The sequence below is a fragment of the Urocitellus parryii genome (assembly GCF_045843805.1).
Source record: "Urocitellus parryii isolate mUroPar1 chromosome 13 unlocalized genomic scaffold, mUroPar1.hap1 SUPER_13_unloc_1, whole genome shotgun sequence".
In the NCBI taxonomy this organism is placed as follows: domain Eukaryota; kingdom Metazoa; phylum Chordata; class Mammalia; order Rodentia; family Sciuridae; genus Urocitellus; species Urocitellus parryii.
The window spans coordinates 1434300-1446808 of NW_027551761.1; the positions used below are offsets into that span (position 1 = coordinate 1434300).

The 12509-nt window shown below is 46.3% G+C and overlaps 1 protein-coding gene and 1 pseudogene across 1 annotated transcript; both read left to right on the forward strand.

Moving 5' to 3' along the window:
- LOC113178543 (E3 ubiquitin-protein ligase RNF213-like) overlaps window positions 1-12509 on the forward strand; it is a 96448-nt pseudogene that overhangs the window by 24024 nt on the left and 59915 nt on the right.
- Window positions 4938-12495, forward strand: LOC144251293 (E3 ubiquitin-protein ligase RNF213-like). Its single transcript, XM_077794326.1, has 7 exons — window positions 4938-5284; window positions 6744-7295; window positions 8109-8274; window positions 9254-9471; window positions 10418-10558; window positions 10668-10832; window positions 11824-12495. Exons 4-7 carry the CDS (start codon window positions 9409-9411, stop codon window positions 12142-12144), a joined length of 690 nt encoding a protein of 229 aa, XP_077650452.1. The 5' UTR covers window positions 4938-5284; window positions 6744-7295; window positions 8109-8274; window positions 9254-9408; the 3' UTR covers window positions 12145-12495.

Genomic DNA, 12509 nt, shown 5'->3' on the forward strand with positions numbered 1-12509 from the left:
TTTATTTTGTGAAACAGTCTCACAAAGTTGCCCTCAAACTTGCAATATTCCTGCCTCAGCTTCCTGAGTAGCTGAGATTACAGGTGTGCCCCACCACTCCTGGGAAGGTTTTTACTTTTGGAAAAATTCAATATGTCTTTTTTTTTCTCTTGTTGCTAGTAATTTTGACATCTTGTGCTAAATCCTGGGTCATGAAGATTTACCTGTGTCTTCCTCTAAAAGGTTTTTATTTTGTTTTTGGCACTGAGTGTTAACCTAGGATTATATGCTAATAAGTGCTCTATCATGGAGCAACCCCCTCTGAAAGCTCTAGAGTGTTAGCTCTTAACATTAGTTTCTTTTTCTATGTGGTATGAGGTAAGGGTCCAGGTACATTCTCTTGCATGTGGAGATCCATCTGTTCCAGACCATTTGAGGAAGGCACTGTACTTCACCCCTTGAGTGATCTTGGCACTCTTGTCAAAAAGTCTGTTGGCCGCAGCTGTGAGGGTTCACCTCACATCTGTCCATGTCTCCACTGCCATTTCTTTCCAGTAGGTCGTAAAATCAAGAAGCATGAATTCTCCTGATTTGTTCTCCTCTTTTTGTATTGTTTGCTATTCTGGATCTCTTGGGATTCCATATGAATTTTAGAATCAGTTTGTCAGTTTTTGCAAGGAAAGCAGCTGTGACTTTGACAGGGGTGGCTTTGAATCTGTAAGTCATTTTGGGGAGTGTTGACCTCTTAACAATGTCACATCTCATGGCTTCTGAACCTGGAATGTCTCCCCATTTATTTTGGTCTTTAAGTTTTTTCTTTTTTTTATTGGTTGTTCAAAACATTACAAAGCTCTTGACATATCATATTTCATACATTAGATTCAAGTGGGTCAACAGTAGTTTGCAGTTTGCAAGTGGTGAGGTCTGCATTTCTTTTATGAAATTTACTCCTAAGTACTTTATTCCTTTGCTATTGTAACAAATTATTTTTTCAGGGCTGGGGTTGTGGCACAATGGTAGAGCACCTGCCTAGCACTTGTGAGGCACTGGGTTTGATCCTCAGCACCACATAAAAATTAAATAAAATAAAGGTATTATGTCCATCTACAACTAAAAAAAAATTTAAGAGAGAGAGAGAGAGAGAGAGAGAGAGAGAGAGAGAGAGAGAGAATTGTTTTTTAATATTTATTTTTTAGTATTCGGCGGACACAACATCTTTGTTTGTATGTGGTGCTGAGGATCGAACCTGGGCCGCACGCATGCCAGGCGAGCGCGCTACCACTTGAGCCACATCTTCAGCACAAAAAATATTTTTAAAAATTGTTTTCTCAAATTTTTTTTGGATTGTTTATCACTAGCACTTGGAAACAGGGCAGCACCTCGTCTCTGTGGCCTACAGCTTTGCAGGCTCATTTCTTTTCTCTAGCGAGGTATTCGTGGGAGAGTACCTTCTTTGAAGTTTTGGCGTAGATGACCATGTTATCTGCCTGTAAGTTAGTACTTCCTTTACAATTCCAATACTTTTTTTTTTTCCTTTTCCCTACCTAATTGCCCTGGATAGCAACTCTGGCACTGTGAAAGGAGTGAAATTGGCTATCCTGGTCTTGTTCTTAGAGTTTTGCCTGATACTTCTTCTGTATCTATTACAATGGTTGTGTAACTTTTTTCTATCAGTATGCTGTATTCATGTTTTTGTGTCTGTGTATGTGGACTGGAGATGGAACCCAGGGGTGCTTTATCACTGAGCCACATTGCCAGCTCTTTTTGTTTTTCATTTTGAGACAGAGCCTCTCTAAGTTGCTGAATCTAGCCTCCAACTTGTGATCCTCCTGCCTCAGCCTTGTGAGCTGCTGGGATTACAGGCATGTGCCCCTACACCAGGCTAATTAACTGATTTTTGATGTAAAAACATGGTTTTATTCCTAGGATAAATCTCACTTCCCTATGGTCTATAACTTTTTATTCATTGCTAATTAATGTTTTCTTTTATCCTGTTAAGTGTCAAAAGTACCTGTTATTAGTTCACCCTGTGTTTTTTATTGATCACTGAAACTTTTTCATTTTTTTGCAAAAATGTGAATGCAAAGAAGAAAACTGTTTTGTTTCTTAATGAAGCATCAGAAGGAGAATTGGAGTGTCTGTGGTGTTTGAGGGCAGCTTGTGATGTAGTAGAGTTTTCCTCATCTTGTTTTTGGCATTTTTTCATGACAGGCAAGTCTAAGAGAAATACAGAAGCTGACAATGAGCTGGGAGGGTGTGTGACTTGGGGTTATAGCAGTGTGTTTGTGCATGTGTATGCATCTTCAAACCTCTGGCACCTCACATAAGGAGCCAGGCCAGGACAATGGAAATTCCCTAGGAAATATTTAGTATTTTATGTTTCTTTTCTTTTTGCAATACAGGGGATGAAACCCAGGGCCTCCAATAGGCCAAGCTACCAGGGGGTAGCCCAACCTCTCTTCTGTATTACTATTTTTTTTGAGGCACTATAAAACTAGCTTCAGTAGATTTATGAAATGCTCTTGGGTGCTAACTTGTGTCATTAAAAAACAAATCAGTAAAATCTTCTCAACTCTCTCTTTTAATTCATTTTCTTTTAGTCTCAGATCAGTGTCCTAGAGGGAGTCTCTTGCCATGATTTGCAGAAATTTGGCAGCCTTGTGTCTGCTGTGATCACCAAGTCCTGGCCCAGGAACAACAGAGAGGCTGTGGAAGGCCTGGATGAGATTCTTGAACACCTGCTCACGGGGCCAGATGTGAAGTAGCTCTTAAAGTTGTACGGTGCGTGTAGGACTGGTTGGAGTTGCTGTCCTTCCTTGGGCAAATGAACAGGCAAGGTACTTGACCTGGTCCTCAGCCTGCATGTGCTGAGGTTTGGTAAAGGCAGGATGCATGGAGGTGCCCAGGCAGGTGTTAGGCATAAAGAGCTTCTAACACTAGAACCATTGTCTGCTGAGTGCCTGCTGAATATGTGCTCCTGGGAGGACACACGTTCCTTGAAGCAACCCCTCTGAAAGTCCCCAAGCCCCTTGATTTCCAGATGAGAGAATGGAAGTGCCCAGGGCACATTGCTTAACCAGGATGTTGGAGACTCACTGTGTCCAAGACAACAAATGATTAGAAATCAGTCCAAGCCCAGCTTGCCTCCCTGTGAAGCTCATGTGTCACATTTTGAGATCAATATTGATAACTAACAAAACATGAAGTGACTCTTCAGCCATCACCTTCCCAAGTGTCATGCATTGCCCTGGAAATGATGGTGCAGGTTTATGTGTAAATTGCTAGATTCAGATCCTGTACTGGGAAAGCACTTGTGTGGTAATAAAAACCCAGGGCCAATGATTGTCTCAGCCAAACCAGCTGCTCTGTTCTACACCAGGACATAGGCAGGAGTAGTGTGTGGTCCTGAAGGTGGCTGCTGTGTGCACCGGCCATAGCAGCCTGCTGGGGAAGAGTACACTGTATTACACTCTGCATACTTGGCAGCACTCAGTTAAGGCTCCTCCTTGTCTTTTCCTGGTTCATGGCTCTGTTCCTTTTATCACTGAGCAAAGCCCCCTTGTCTGGATGTTCTTGGGTTGGTCAATTCTCCCACTGAAGGTCATCTCAGCTTCACTGTGTGTGTGTGTGTGTGTGTGTGTGTGTGTGATGCTGGAGATGAACCAGGATCTCGTGCTTGCTAGCCTAGCACACTACCACCAAGATGCACCCCAGCCCCCTGCTATCTTTGTTTTTAATGGTAAAGATAAACTTGGTCTTCTTATAATACTATACGAGCCTCATATTATTGTGAGATAAATAATCTGGCAGTTAAAATAGTCATGTTTTAAAATGTTGCCCTCTAGTTGCTCCAAAAGCTCATGTTCCAGGTTTTGATCCGCAGACAAGATAGGCAGAACATGAAGCTGCAGCATGGATCTGCCTCCTTCCTGGGTGCTGTGCAGATGCTTCCCTACACCCGTGGAGTGGCCTCTGATGTGAGCTTGTCCTGTTGCAGTTTATTTTCCTACTACTGCAGGGATTCTCAAGACAGATGTGCCGGGTTTCTGTACTTGTGACTAAAAGGCTCAGGGGTCACTCCAGTTGAACTGGGGTACACCAAATAAAACAAAAGAGACACAAATATCTTTTAGTTTGGGGTCGCAGTGACGGCTCCTCTGACTTTAAGGGTCCTCAGGAAGAGAGAGAGAGCAAGAGCACATACTGACCCCTTTTATTGAGGAGAAGCTATTCAAATGAGGCAAGGAGTCAGGTTTCAGGGGGCTGAGTCTATCTATATGATGTCTGCTGTCAGCATGTTGACTGACATCTGAGTAGGCCACATCCAAGGGCATAGTAAGAGAAGGGGACACACACAGGCACTTCCATGAAAGATTCTATCCTAAACAGGCAAGGGGTTATATTACAAAGGAACAGGTGAGCATAACTTCACCTATGCACAAGGCACAGTCCCTCAAACCCAAGAAGGATGGGGAAAGCTTTGCCACATTTCTGTGACTGAGTGCCTTAGCACCCAGCTGGGGAGTATGACTCAGTCACGTGCAAGGTTGGTCTCCCACGAGGTGAATTTCCAAGAATATCATATGTAGTTCAAGAAATACGTTCACTGTAGCATGGGCTCAGGACTTCAACCCCGAGCACTGTGGTTCTCCTGGCTGACTTTGGCCATCTCCTCCTCCCAGTCAGGAGATGCACTAGGTTAAGACCTGAACCTCACAGGTACAGGCATAGCTGAGTGAGGCATCGGCGCATCTGGAAACACCACTGACTGCTGCCAGTGCCATGTTGGCAGGGGGCTGGTGAGAGGTTCTAATGGCAAGGAGAGGGGAGGGCCGCATGCTCATTGTGCTCATTATCTTCTCAGGGACAGATGAGAAGCTCTTAGCCAACATCACAGAGGATGCCAAGAGGTTGATGGCTGGTTAATTATGCTTTCCCTGTTGCAGGGTACACATCAGCAGCTGCTGGGCCTCCTGGCATGGTTGCCTGACTCCCATGACATCTCTCCTGCTTGGGCTTCACTTCCTGAGCCTTCTCTTCAATATCCTCCTGTAACCTGGGCATTGAATTCTTCATTTCAGCTCTTATATATAGTTAATTTGAAGGCACTCCCTTTTTTCTTTTCTTTTTTGGCACTGGAGTTGAACTCAGGGACACTAGAACACTGAGCTACATCCCCAGCCCTATTTTTGTATTTTATTTAGAGACATGATCTCACTGAGTTGCTTATTATTTTTCTTTTGCTGAGGCTGGCTTTGAACTCGTGATCCTACTACCTCAGCCTTGCCAGCCACTGGGATTACAGGTGTGTACCATCGCGCCCAAAACTTTTTTTTTAAAGATTTTTTTTTAGTTGTAGATGGACATAATACCTTTATTTATTTATCTTTATGTGGTGCTGAGGATAGAACCCAGTGCCTCACATGTGCTAGGTGCATGCTCTACCACTGAGCCACAATCCCAGCCCCTCCCTTTTCTCTTGAAATATTCATTTATATACTATGTTCTTGTGGTTCATGGTTGCAGCATGTTTTCCCGTTTTTTCCCATTTCATCCAAGTTGCTTTTATCTGTTGGCTTTCTTTCTTTCTTTCTTTCTTTCTTTCTTTCTTTCTTTCTTTCTTTCTTTCTTTCCTTTTTTGCATGTTGGGGATGGACGCTAGGCTTTTTTTTTTTTTTTTTAATGGCACTGAGGATTGAACGCATGCTAGGCAAACATTCTACCACTGAGCTACACAATCCCTATTGGCTTTTTTGGATATATTTCCCACATTAAAACTTTTTCTGTTCTGATTGGAGATTTTCGTTTGTCTGTATGAAGACAGTCCCCACAGGTGGATGAACAGGCTAAGGGCTTCTGGGCTGTGACCTGTGGGGCTCTGTGGCTGCCCTTAAATTGACCTAGTCCTTGAGGGCTTCTCTTGTGAGCTGGTCATATTTGCACCCCCTGCCTGCTGCCAGATTTCTGGAGCCAAGAGGGAGAGGAGGAGAGTGAGCCCCACTTTTATTCCAGTTTTCCTGTCCTGGTGACTGTGTCATCCTCTTTGTCCTTAGATTGAATACTCCCTGTCCTCTGTAGCTGCCCAAGATAGGTGTGTGTCTAGAAGTAGCCTCCAGGCCAGGGAGCCCTGCAGTTGGTCCTTCCTGCCTCTTGACAGGGGGCGGGCAGCCCCCATCTGCCTCCATGGTGGAGGTGGACTCTCACCAACTGCTTCTTAAACAGACTTTGAACCCAATTCCAGTTCCCTCTCTGCCTCCTCCAGTCTAGGGTGACCTTAACATCTAGTGCCCTTGAGTGCCAGAAACTTGTGCTGGGCCTGACTGAGCTCACCTCTGCTGTGTCCTTAGGGTCTCTGTTCTCAGGCCCCAAGTGTCATTTGCCACTGGTGTGGCCATCTTTCTGCTTCTCAGGTTGTGTTGTTATTGGGCTTCTTTTCTACTGTCCTTGTTCCTGCTGGTTATGATGTTTTAAAAGCATTTTCTAATCTGTCACTGGAATGGAATTTGGGAGGGAGATGGATTTGTGTTTCCAACTGTTCTCTCCACAAAAGAGCTTCCAGTCTGTTCTTTATCATGAAAACTGATAAACAATCCCGTGGCAGGGTGGAGGGGAGGAGGGATGAATTCTTCTTAAGAAAAAAAAAATCTCATAAATAATATTAATTTGTGTTTTCTCAAAGAAGTTATTAGAAATACTAGGAAAGTAAAATAAGATGCTACTGTGTCTAGCAGTTTAACTTCCATGTTTCCTTGTGGTTTCCAAAGTGGATTTTGGAGAGATTGAAGCAAGACACTCAGAAGACTTGAACTGCAAAAGACTGAATGAAGCCATGAGGGTGAGACAGCCGCTGTCCTCAGCCTGCAAGCTGATGACACACTACAACCTGGACCATGAGGTCAAAAGAATGGCTACAAGGATAGACTTGCTGATGGACAGCCACATCTTCCAGATCTTCTGGGAAGAAGCTGCAGAGTCATTAAGCCATCCCCAAGGAGAGTCTGAAAGACAAACCCTTGCGCTTTTAGAGGCCTATGAGTACTTGTACTCGCCTTGTTACCAGAGGTTCATGAAACTGTATCAGGATCTGAAGTCAGGAGAGATCACCTTTGGAGAAATTAATGTCTTCTTCAAGGATTTTGTAGATAAATACAATGACCTGACTTTAGACCTCCAGATCATGTGTAAAGTAGACCCCCAGGCCCAGAGGGGCTGGATCTCAGAGCGTGTTGAACAGATCAAGGAGTACCATAGCCTGCACCAGGCAATCAGCTCAGCCAAGGTCATCTTGCAGTTCAAAAAGGATTTTGGATTGACTGGTGACTTCAGTGTTATTTACACTTTAATAAACTTTTTAAGTTATTTGCTGGGGACTCCTGGGAGGTGGGGTCCTAGCTCAGACTCCTTAGAAGCCCCAGGTTTTCTGGGAAAATCAGTGAGGCAGCCCCCTCCAAGGACTCTCATCTGGGCTGCACTAAGTCTGGAACATTCCAAGCCCTGGGTTTTTACCTTTGCTTGAGACAGTGTGACTGTTCCTTAGCTAGTGAGTTTTCTCGGGTCTATATGAGAGCCAAAAATTCAGGGTAGAAAAAACCTACCCCTTTCCAGAGGAATCTCATCTCTTTAGGTTATGAAAGCACAAAGGGAAATATTTTGTCATCTGTCCAGGTACCTCTCCTAGTTGCAGTGGGAATGCCAAATGGTACATTGCTCCTGTTGTAGCTCAGGCCTGAATCTCTTCCTGTTTCTTAGTCTCACATTTCTAAGGTGTGTGGATTTTCAGTAGAGGCAGGTATGTTAATGCTTAAAATTTAACACAGAGTGTGGAATTGTCTGTGCCTAGACTTGAACCCTTCGGTAAGTCTATGAGTAACTCCCCCAGAGAAGCTAACAACATGGACCTGGCTGGGCTGCTATGAGTAGCAGGTTTCGAAGTCTATGAAAGCTTCCTCACAGGACCTGGGAACTGGGGACAGTAGCAACTGCAACTTAGCAAGGAGGGCTGTGGAGGTCATGCTATCCTTGGTGCAAGAATGTGTCAGGCTCTGCTATAGCAGCTGCTTGTCCAGGCATACTGGAGGGCAGGTGTGGGTGGTTGCTGGAACAGCCCACAGCAAAGCTTCATCTTGCAGATTGATGATTTCAAGGCCACCCACCATGAGAGACTGAACCAGATTAGCCCACAGCTCATCCAGGCCAAGAAGCTGTTGCAGGACATCAGTGAGCCCCGCCACCAGTGCCTGGAGGAGCTGGCCCTGCAGAAGGAGCTGGTCAGCTGGCTACACGACGAGCTGAGAGGTATGGTGGGAGCTCAGCTTCAGGTGTTTGCCAAATGGGGTTCCTGACCTTAAGGATGTCCTGCCTCAATCATGTGCATGTGTTGGGTTGGGGGGGCAGTGTCTGCTTCTAGGCCCACAGTGGAGTTTGCATCAGGACAGCTTTTCAGGCTTCTGGTTAAAACTGTTTCCTTTGTTGCTCTTTCCATCTGTGGACACTGGCATCATTTTCATAAGCATCCTGACTTCTTTTTCTCCTTCAAGCTCATTCTGCCAGAGGCCTAGGCATGCTCTTGCCCACAGAGGGGTGTTGCTGCTGTAAGCTTGTGTAACCTGTATACTTCTCTTCCAGCATAGGGCTGGGCAGCCTGTGTGGTTGTATGGACTAGATAGAGGCAGGGGAGGAGAGGTAAGAAAGAAAGTTCAAGGAGGTGGAGCGGGGACAGCACTCACACACCACAGAGGCCTAGAAGGCCACCTCCTGCTGGCACTGAGGCGTCATTGGCTCCAGCTCTCATCCAGAGCTTTGCTGCTTCCACCTTGTACTCCTGAGTCTGCTTTGACTTACATTCTTTGATTAGTAATTAACCCTAGGGGAATTATCTCAGTTTTTTAAATAATTGATTGCCCAATATTATTATTATTTTCTTATTAGTTGCTCAAAACATTACAATGATCTTGACATACATTTGATTCAAAATATTTACCAATGGAACATGTTTTTGTTCAGGTGATAATGTTTGTAGATTAAAGGAAATAAGATACACACAAGCCTAGAACAGTGCCTGGGACATTGTTTGGTAAAGATTAGATTCTGTTCAGTGGTGTCATCATATGCTGCAAAAGAAAAGGTATCCTGGTGTCCTAACAGAAGGCAGGAAGTGCCACACACGCTAGGTGTTTACTTAGTGTCTATTGATGGCCTCACGAAGGATCTTGCCCCAGGTGAGAGTTGTGCAGCATCATGGAGTGGTCCTGTGCTGACTCCCTCTCTGCCCCAGGCTTCACAGAGCTCAAGGTATTTGTGGACCTGGCCTCCATCTCAGCTAGAGAAAGCGACATTGACGTGGACCGGGTGGCCTGCTTCCATGATGCTGTGCAGGGCTATGCGTCCCTGCTGTATAAGCTGGACAAGAAGGCAGGCTTCAGCAAGTTCATGGAAATTTTAAGAGAACTCTGGAAGGCTCTGCAAAATGACCCCCATCTGCCCAGTAAGCTGGTGAGTTTTGTTCCTGATTCCAAGGTGTGGAGGTCTTGCAGCTTTGGGAAGCAGCTGTGCTTTGAGGGCATATGGGCATGGAGGCGTGTAGGCAGCCATTTAAACTGATGTTTAAAGCCAGATTTTCTTCACTATGGAAATGCTTTCTTTGTCTTGGGTTGGAAGAGAACTGCAGAGCTGCTTGTCAAGAGCAGTCTCCACCCTACAGGACAAGTGTAGAAAGAGCAAGGTAGGAAGCAGCAGTTTTCTCTGAATTTAGTAACTGCTTTTATTTAGTTACTTTTTGGTATTTTTCACAATTGATGTTGATTATTTTTTTTTATCAGAAAAAAAACATTTAAGTAAATTACCTGTACCAGCGTCTGAGTAAACTTACACTCATAACTCACCCAATGAGAAGAGATGTCCAGAGGCCTGCACCAGCCTTGGGACAGTCCTGTATGTGGTTGGAGGGTGGGGAGATGGACAGAGAGAGCAGTTTGCAGTTTTTCTGTTAGAAGCTCATTTTCTGTTGCGATTTTTCCTATTCTTCTGGTCATGCTCAGGGACCATGACAAGACATTAAGAACTTAGGGCTCCTGTTCAGTCAACCATCTCTCCTCAGAGGGCCTTTGTTCTGGGAACCCAGGAGGATGGTGGCCTGCCACCAGAGAGCATGGCCTGTGGCTATCTTACCAATCAACCATAAGTGCAGGCCAAGTGCATTCTAAGTGTCAGCTAGAAATCTGGCACCAGTGCAGCCACAATGAGTGGTCAGGGTCCTGAGGAACAGGCAGGGTCCTGAGGGAACAGCCAGGGGTACCTGAGGCCTCAGGCAAGAAGTTATGCCTGGAGCCCTAGAGGAGGGTGGCTGGAGTTTGCCCAGCAAGGGCAGAGGCAGGAGGAGGACATCCAGGAAGATAGTCATTTGAACCCTGGCCCATATTCTCTGCTTTTGTTCTAACAGCGAGATTCTGCCAGGAACTTGGAGTGGCTGAAGACAGTGAAGAAAAGCCATGGGTCCATTGAGCTCTCATCCCTGTCCCTGGCCACAGCAATCAACAGCAGAGGCATCTATGAGCTCAGGGCACCCACAGGTGACCAGAAGGTGAGCCCTCCCAGATTCCAGGTGCAGTGTTGGTGGCACACACTGGCCTGCTGCAGAGTCAGCATTTTAGACACGAGAAAATGGCTTCTAATCATGTTTTGCCTCCCAGATCTCCCCAGATGCCATCCTGAGCCTGATCCTCCCTGGGGGTCACAGTGGCCTGGAGCCAGAGCGCTCCTACACTTTGGAAGAGCTGAAGGATCTTTTAAACAAGCTGATGCTGATGTCTGGCAAGAAAGACCACAAGAATATGGAAGTGGAGAGGTTTTCTGAGGTGAGCAGGTGCCCTGTTGCCTCAGGCTGGGCATGCTCACTGCCCTGCTTCCTGCAAAGGGGAAGGGGCAGGGGTTGGCTTCTGGTGGACAGAGTGGCTCCAGAGAGTGGAGCTGGTGGGTCTGCAGGGTGCACCTTGCCTGGAGCCACATCTGAGGTGGGACAGGCCCTGGAGGCCCTGGAGGCATCCTTAAGATTTGTCACCACTGGTGGTTAATCAGCTGCATTTAGCAGGAGGTGACCAAGTAGATAGTTCTGAGAAGAAGTATGAATAGCTTCATTTACTCTGTAAATTGGCAAAGTCAAACACCTCAATATTCTAATGGGCACTCTTCATCAAAACTAAAGTAACTGAGCCAGGTGTGGTGGCACATGCCTGTAATACCAGTGACTCAGGACAGAGTCAGGAAGAGTGTCAGCAACTTAGTGAGATCCTGTCACAAAATGAAAAAGGGCTGGGGACATAACTCAATGGTATAACACCCTGGGTTCAATCCCTGGTAACAACCACCCCCCCAAAAAAATAAACCAAAAAAACCCTAAAATAATTGTAGATATAGGTTGTTGGTTTTTGTAATAGTCTCTCTCTCTTTCTCTTCCCCCCTTCTCTCTCTCTCTCTCTCTCTCTCTCTCTCTCTCTCTCTCTCTCTCTCTCTCTCTCTCTCTCCTGTTATAGGTTCTTTCCTTACAGTTTATTTGCACTTCACAGTAGACAATTTTTCCTCCAGTGCAGCCATAGAGCCAGATTCTGGCACATACTAGGCAAGTGCTCTACCACTGAGACCAGCCCAGCCCACAGTCAACATTCTTATCTGCCACCTGATCTCTTCCTGAAGGTAGCTGCCCTCTTCCTAGGCTTTTCATGTTTCCCAGTGACCCTGAAGGAGGAGTGAACCCAAAACCCTTGACTTAGAACCCATGTGTGTCTAGATTAGCATGTCCCCCTGCAGTAGCTCACTGTGACATCTGCCTTATGCCCTTGTTTCCCCCAGTTATTCTGCCATGTGCAGCGGCTCATGCAAGCCTTCCTGAACCTGTACTCTGCGGGAAACATGCTGTTCCGGGCATGGACTGCCGAGGTCTCCTGCTGCCCCAGGAATGGCGTCTCCATCTGCATGGACTTCCACTTGGAGTTGTTAAGCCAGTTGACAGAGAGTGGGGACGTCACCCGGCTCCTGGAAGCCCTCTGCAGGCAGATGGAGCATGGCCAGAAACACCAGCAGTGTCAGCTTGAGTGGAGGGTGGTTGCCTCAGGGTGGCAGGTGGCATCTGCAGGCACCCCTGCACAGCTAGTAGTGCAAAAGCTTGAGTAGCAGGTGCCCCTAGGCAGTGACCCTGGGGTGGGAGGCTATGAGGCATAGAGGCAGGCACACTGCAAGGCCTTCCTCTGACCCTCCTTTGTGCCTAGGCAAACAGGGCAGGAAGGAGCTCAGCAGCAGGGCACTGCTATCCCTTCATCGCTACCTGGAACCCAGGACCTCCGCATCTGGAAACCACAGTATCAGCTAAATGCACTCCCATGGAGGATGCTGTGCATCTGAAGAGTGGGATTGAGCACCAGGATAAGCTGAGGCCACTAGGCTTTCTCTGGTTTCCATCCTCCAGCAGATCCCTCCGCCCCCAGAGACACCAGATTTTAAACAGTGGCTGCTGCAGCAGCTTCTTGGCCCTTGTATGT

Bases quoted from the DNA above. Each gene is read 5' to 3' on its own strand.
- LOC144251293 (XM_077794326.1), top strand. From the start codon at position 9,409: ATGGAAATTTTAAGAGAACTCTGGAAGGCTCTGCAAAATGACCCCCAT. The intron at 10,559-10,667 runs GTGAGCCCTCCC...TTTGCCTCCCAG, and splicing joins CACCCACAGGTGACCAGAAG to ATCTCCCCAGATGCCATCCT. The intron at 10,833-11,823 runs GTGAGCAGGTGC...TGTTTCCCCCAG, and splicing joins AAGTGGAGAGGTTTTCTGAG to TTATTCTGCCATGTGCAGCG.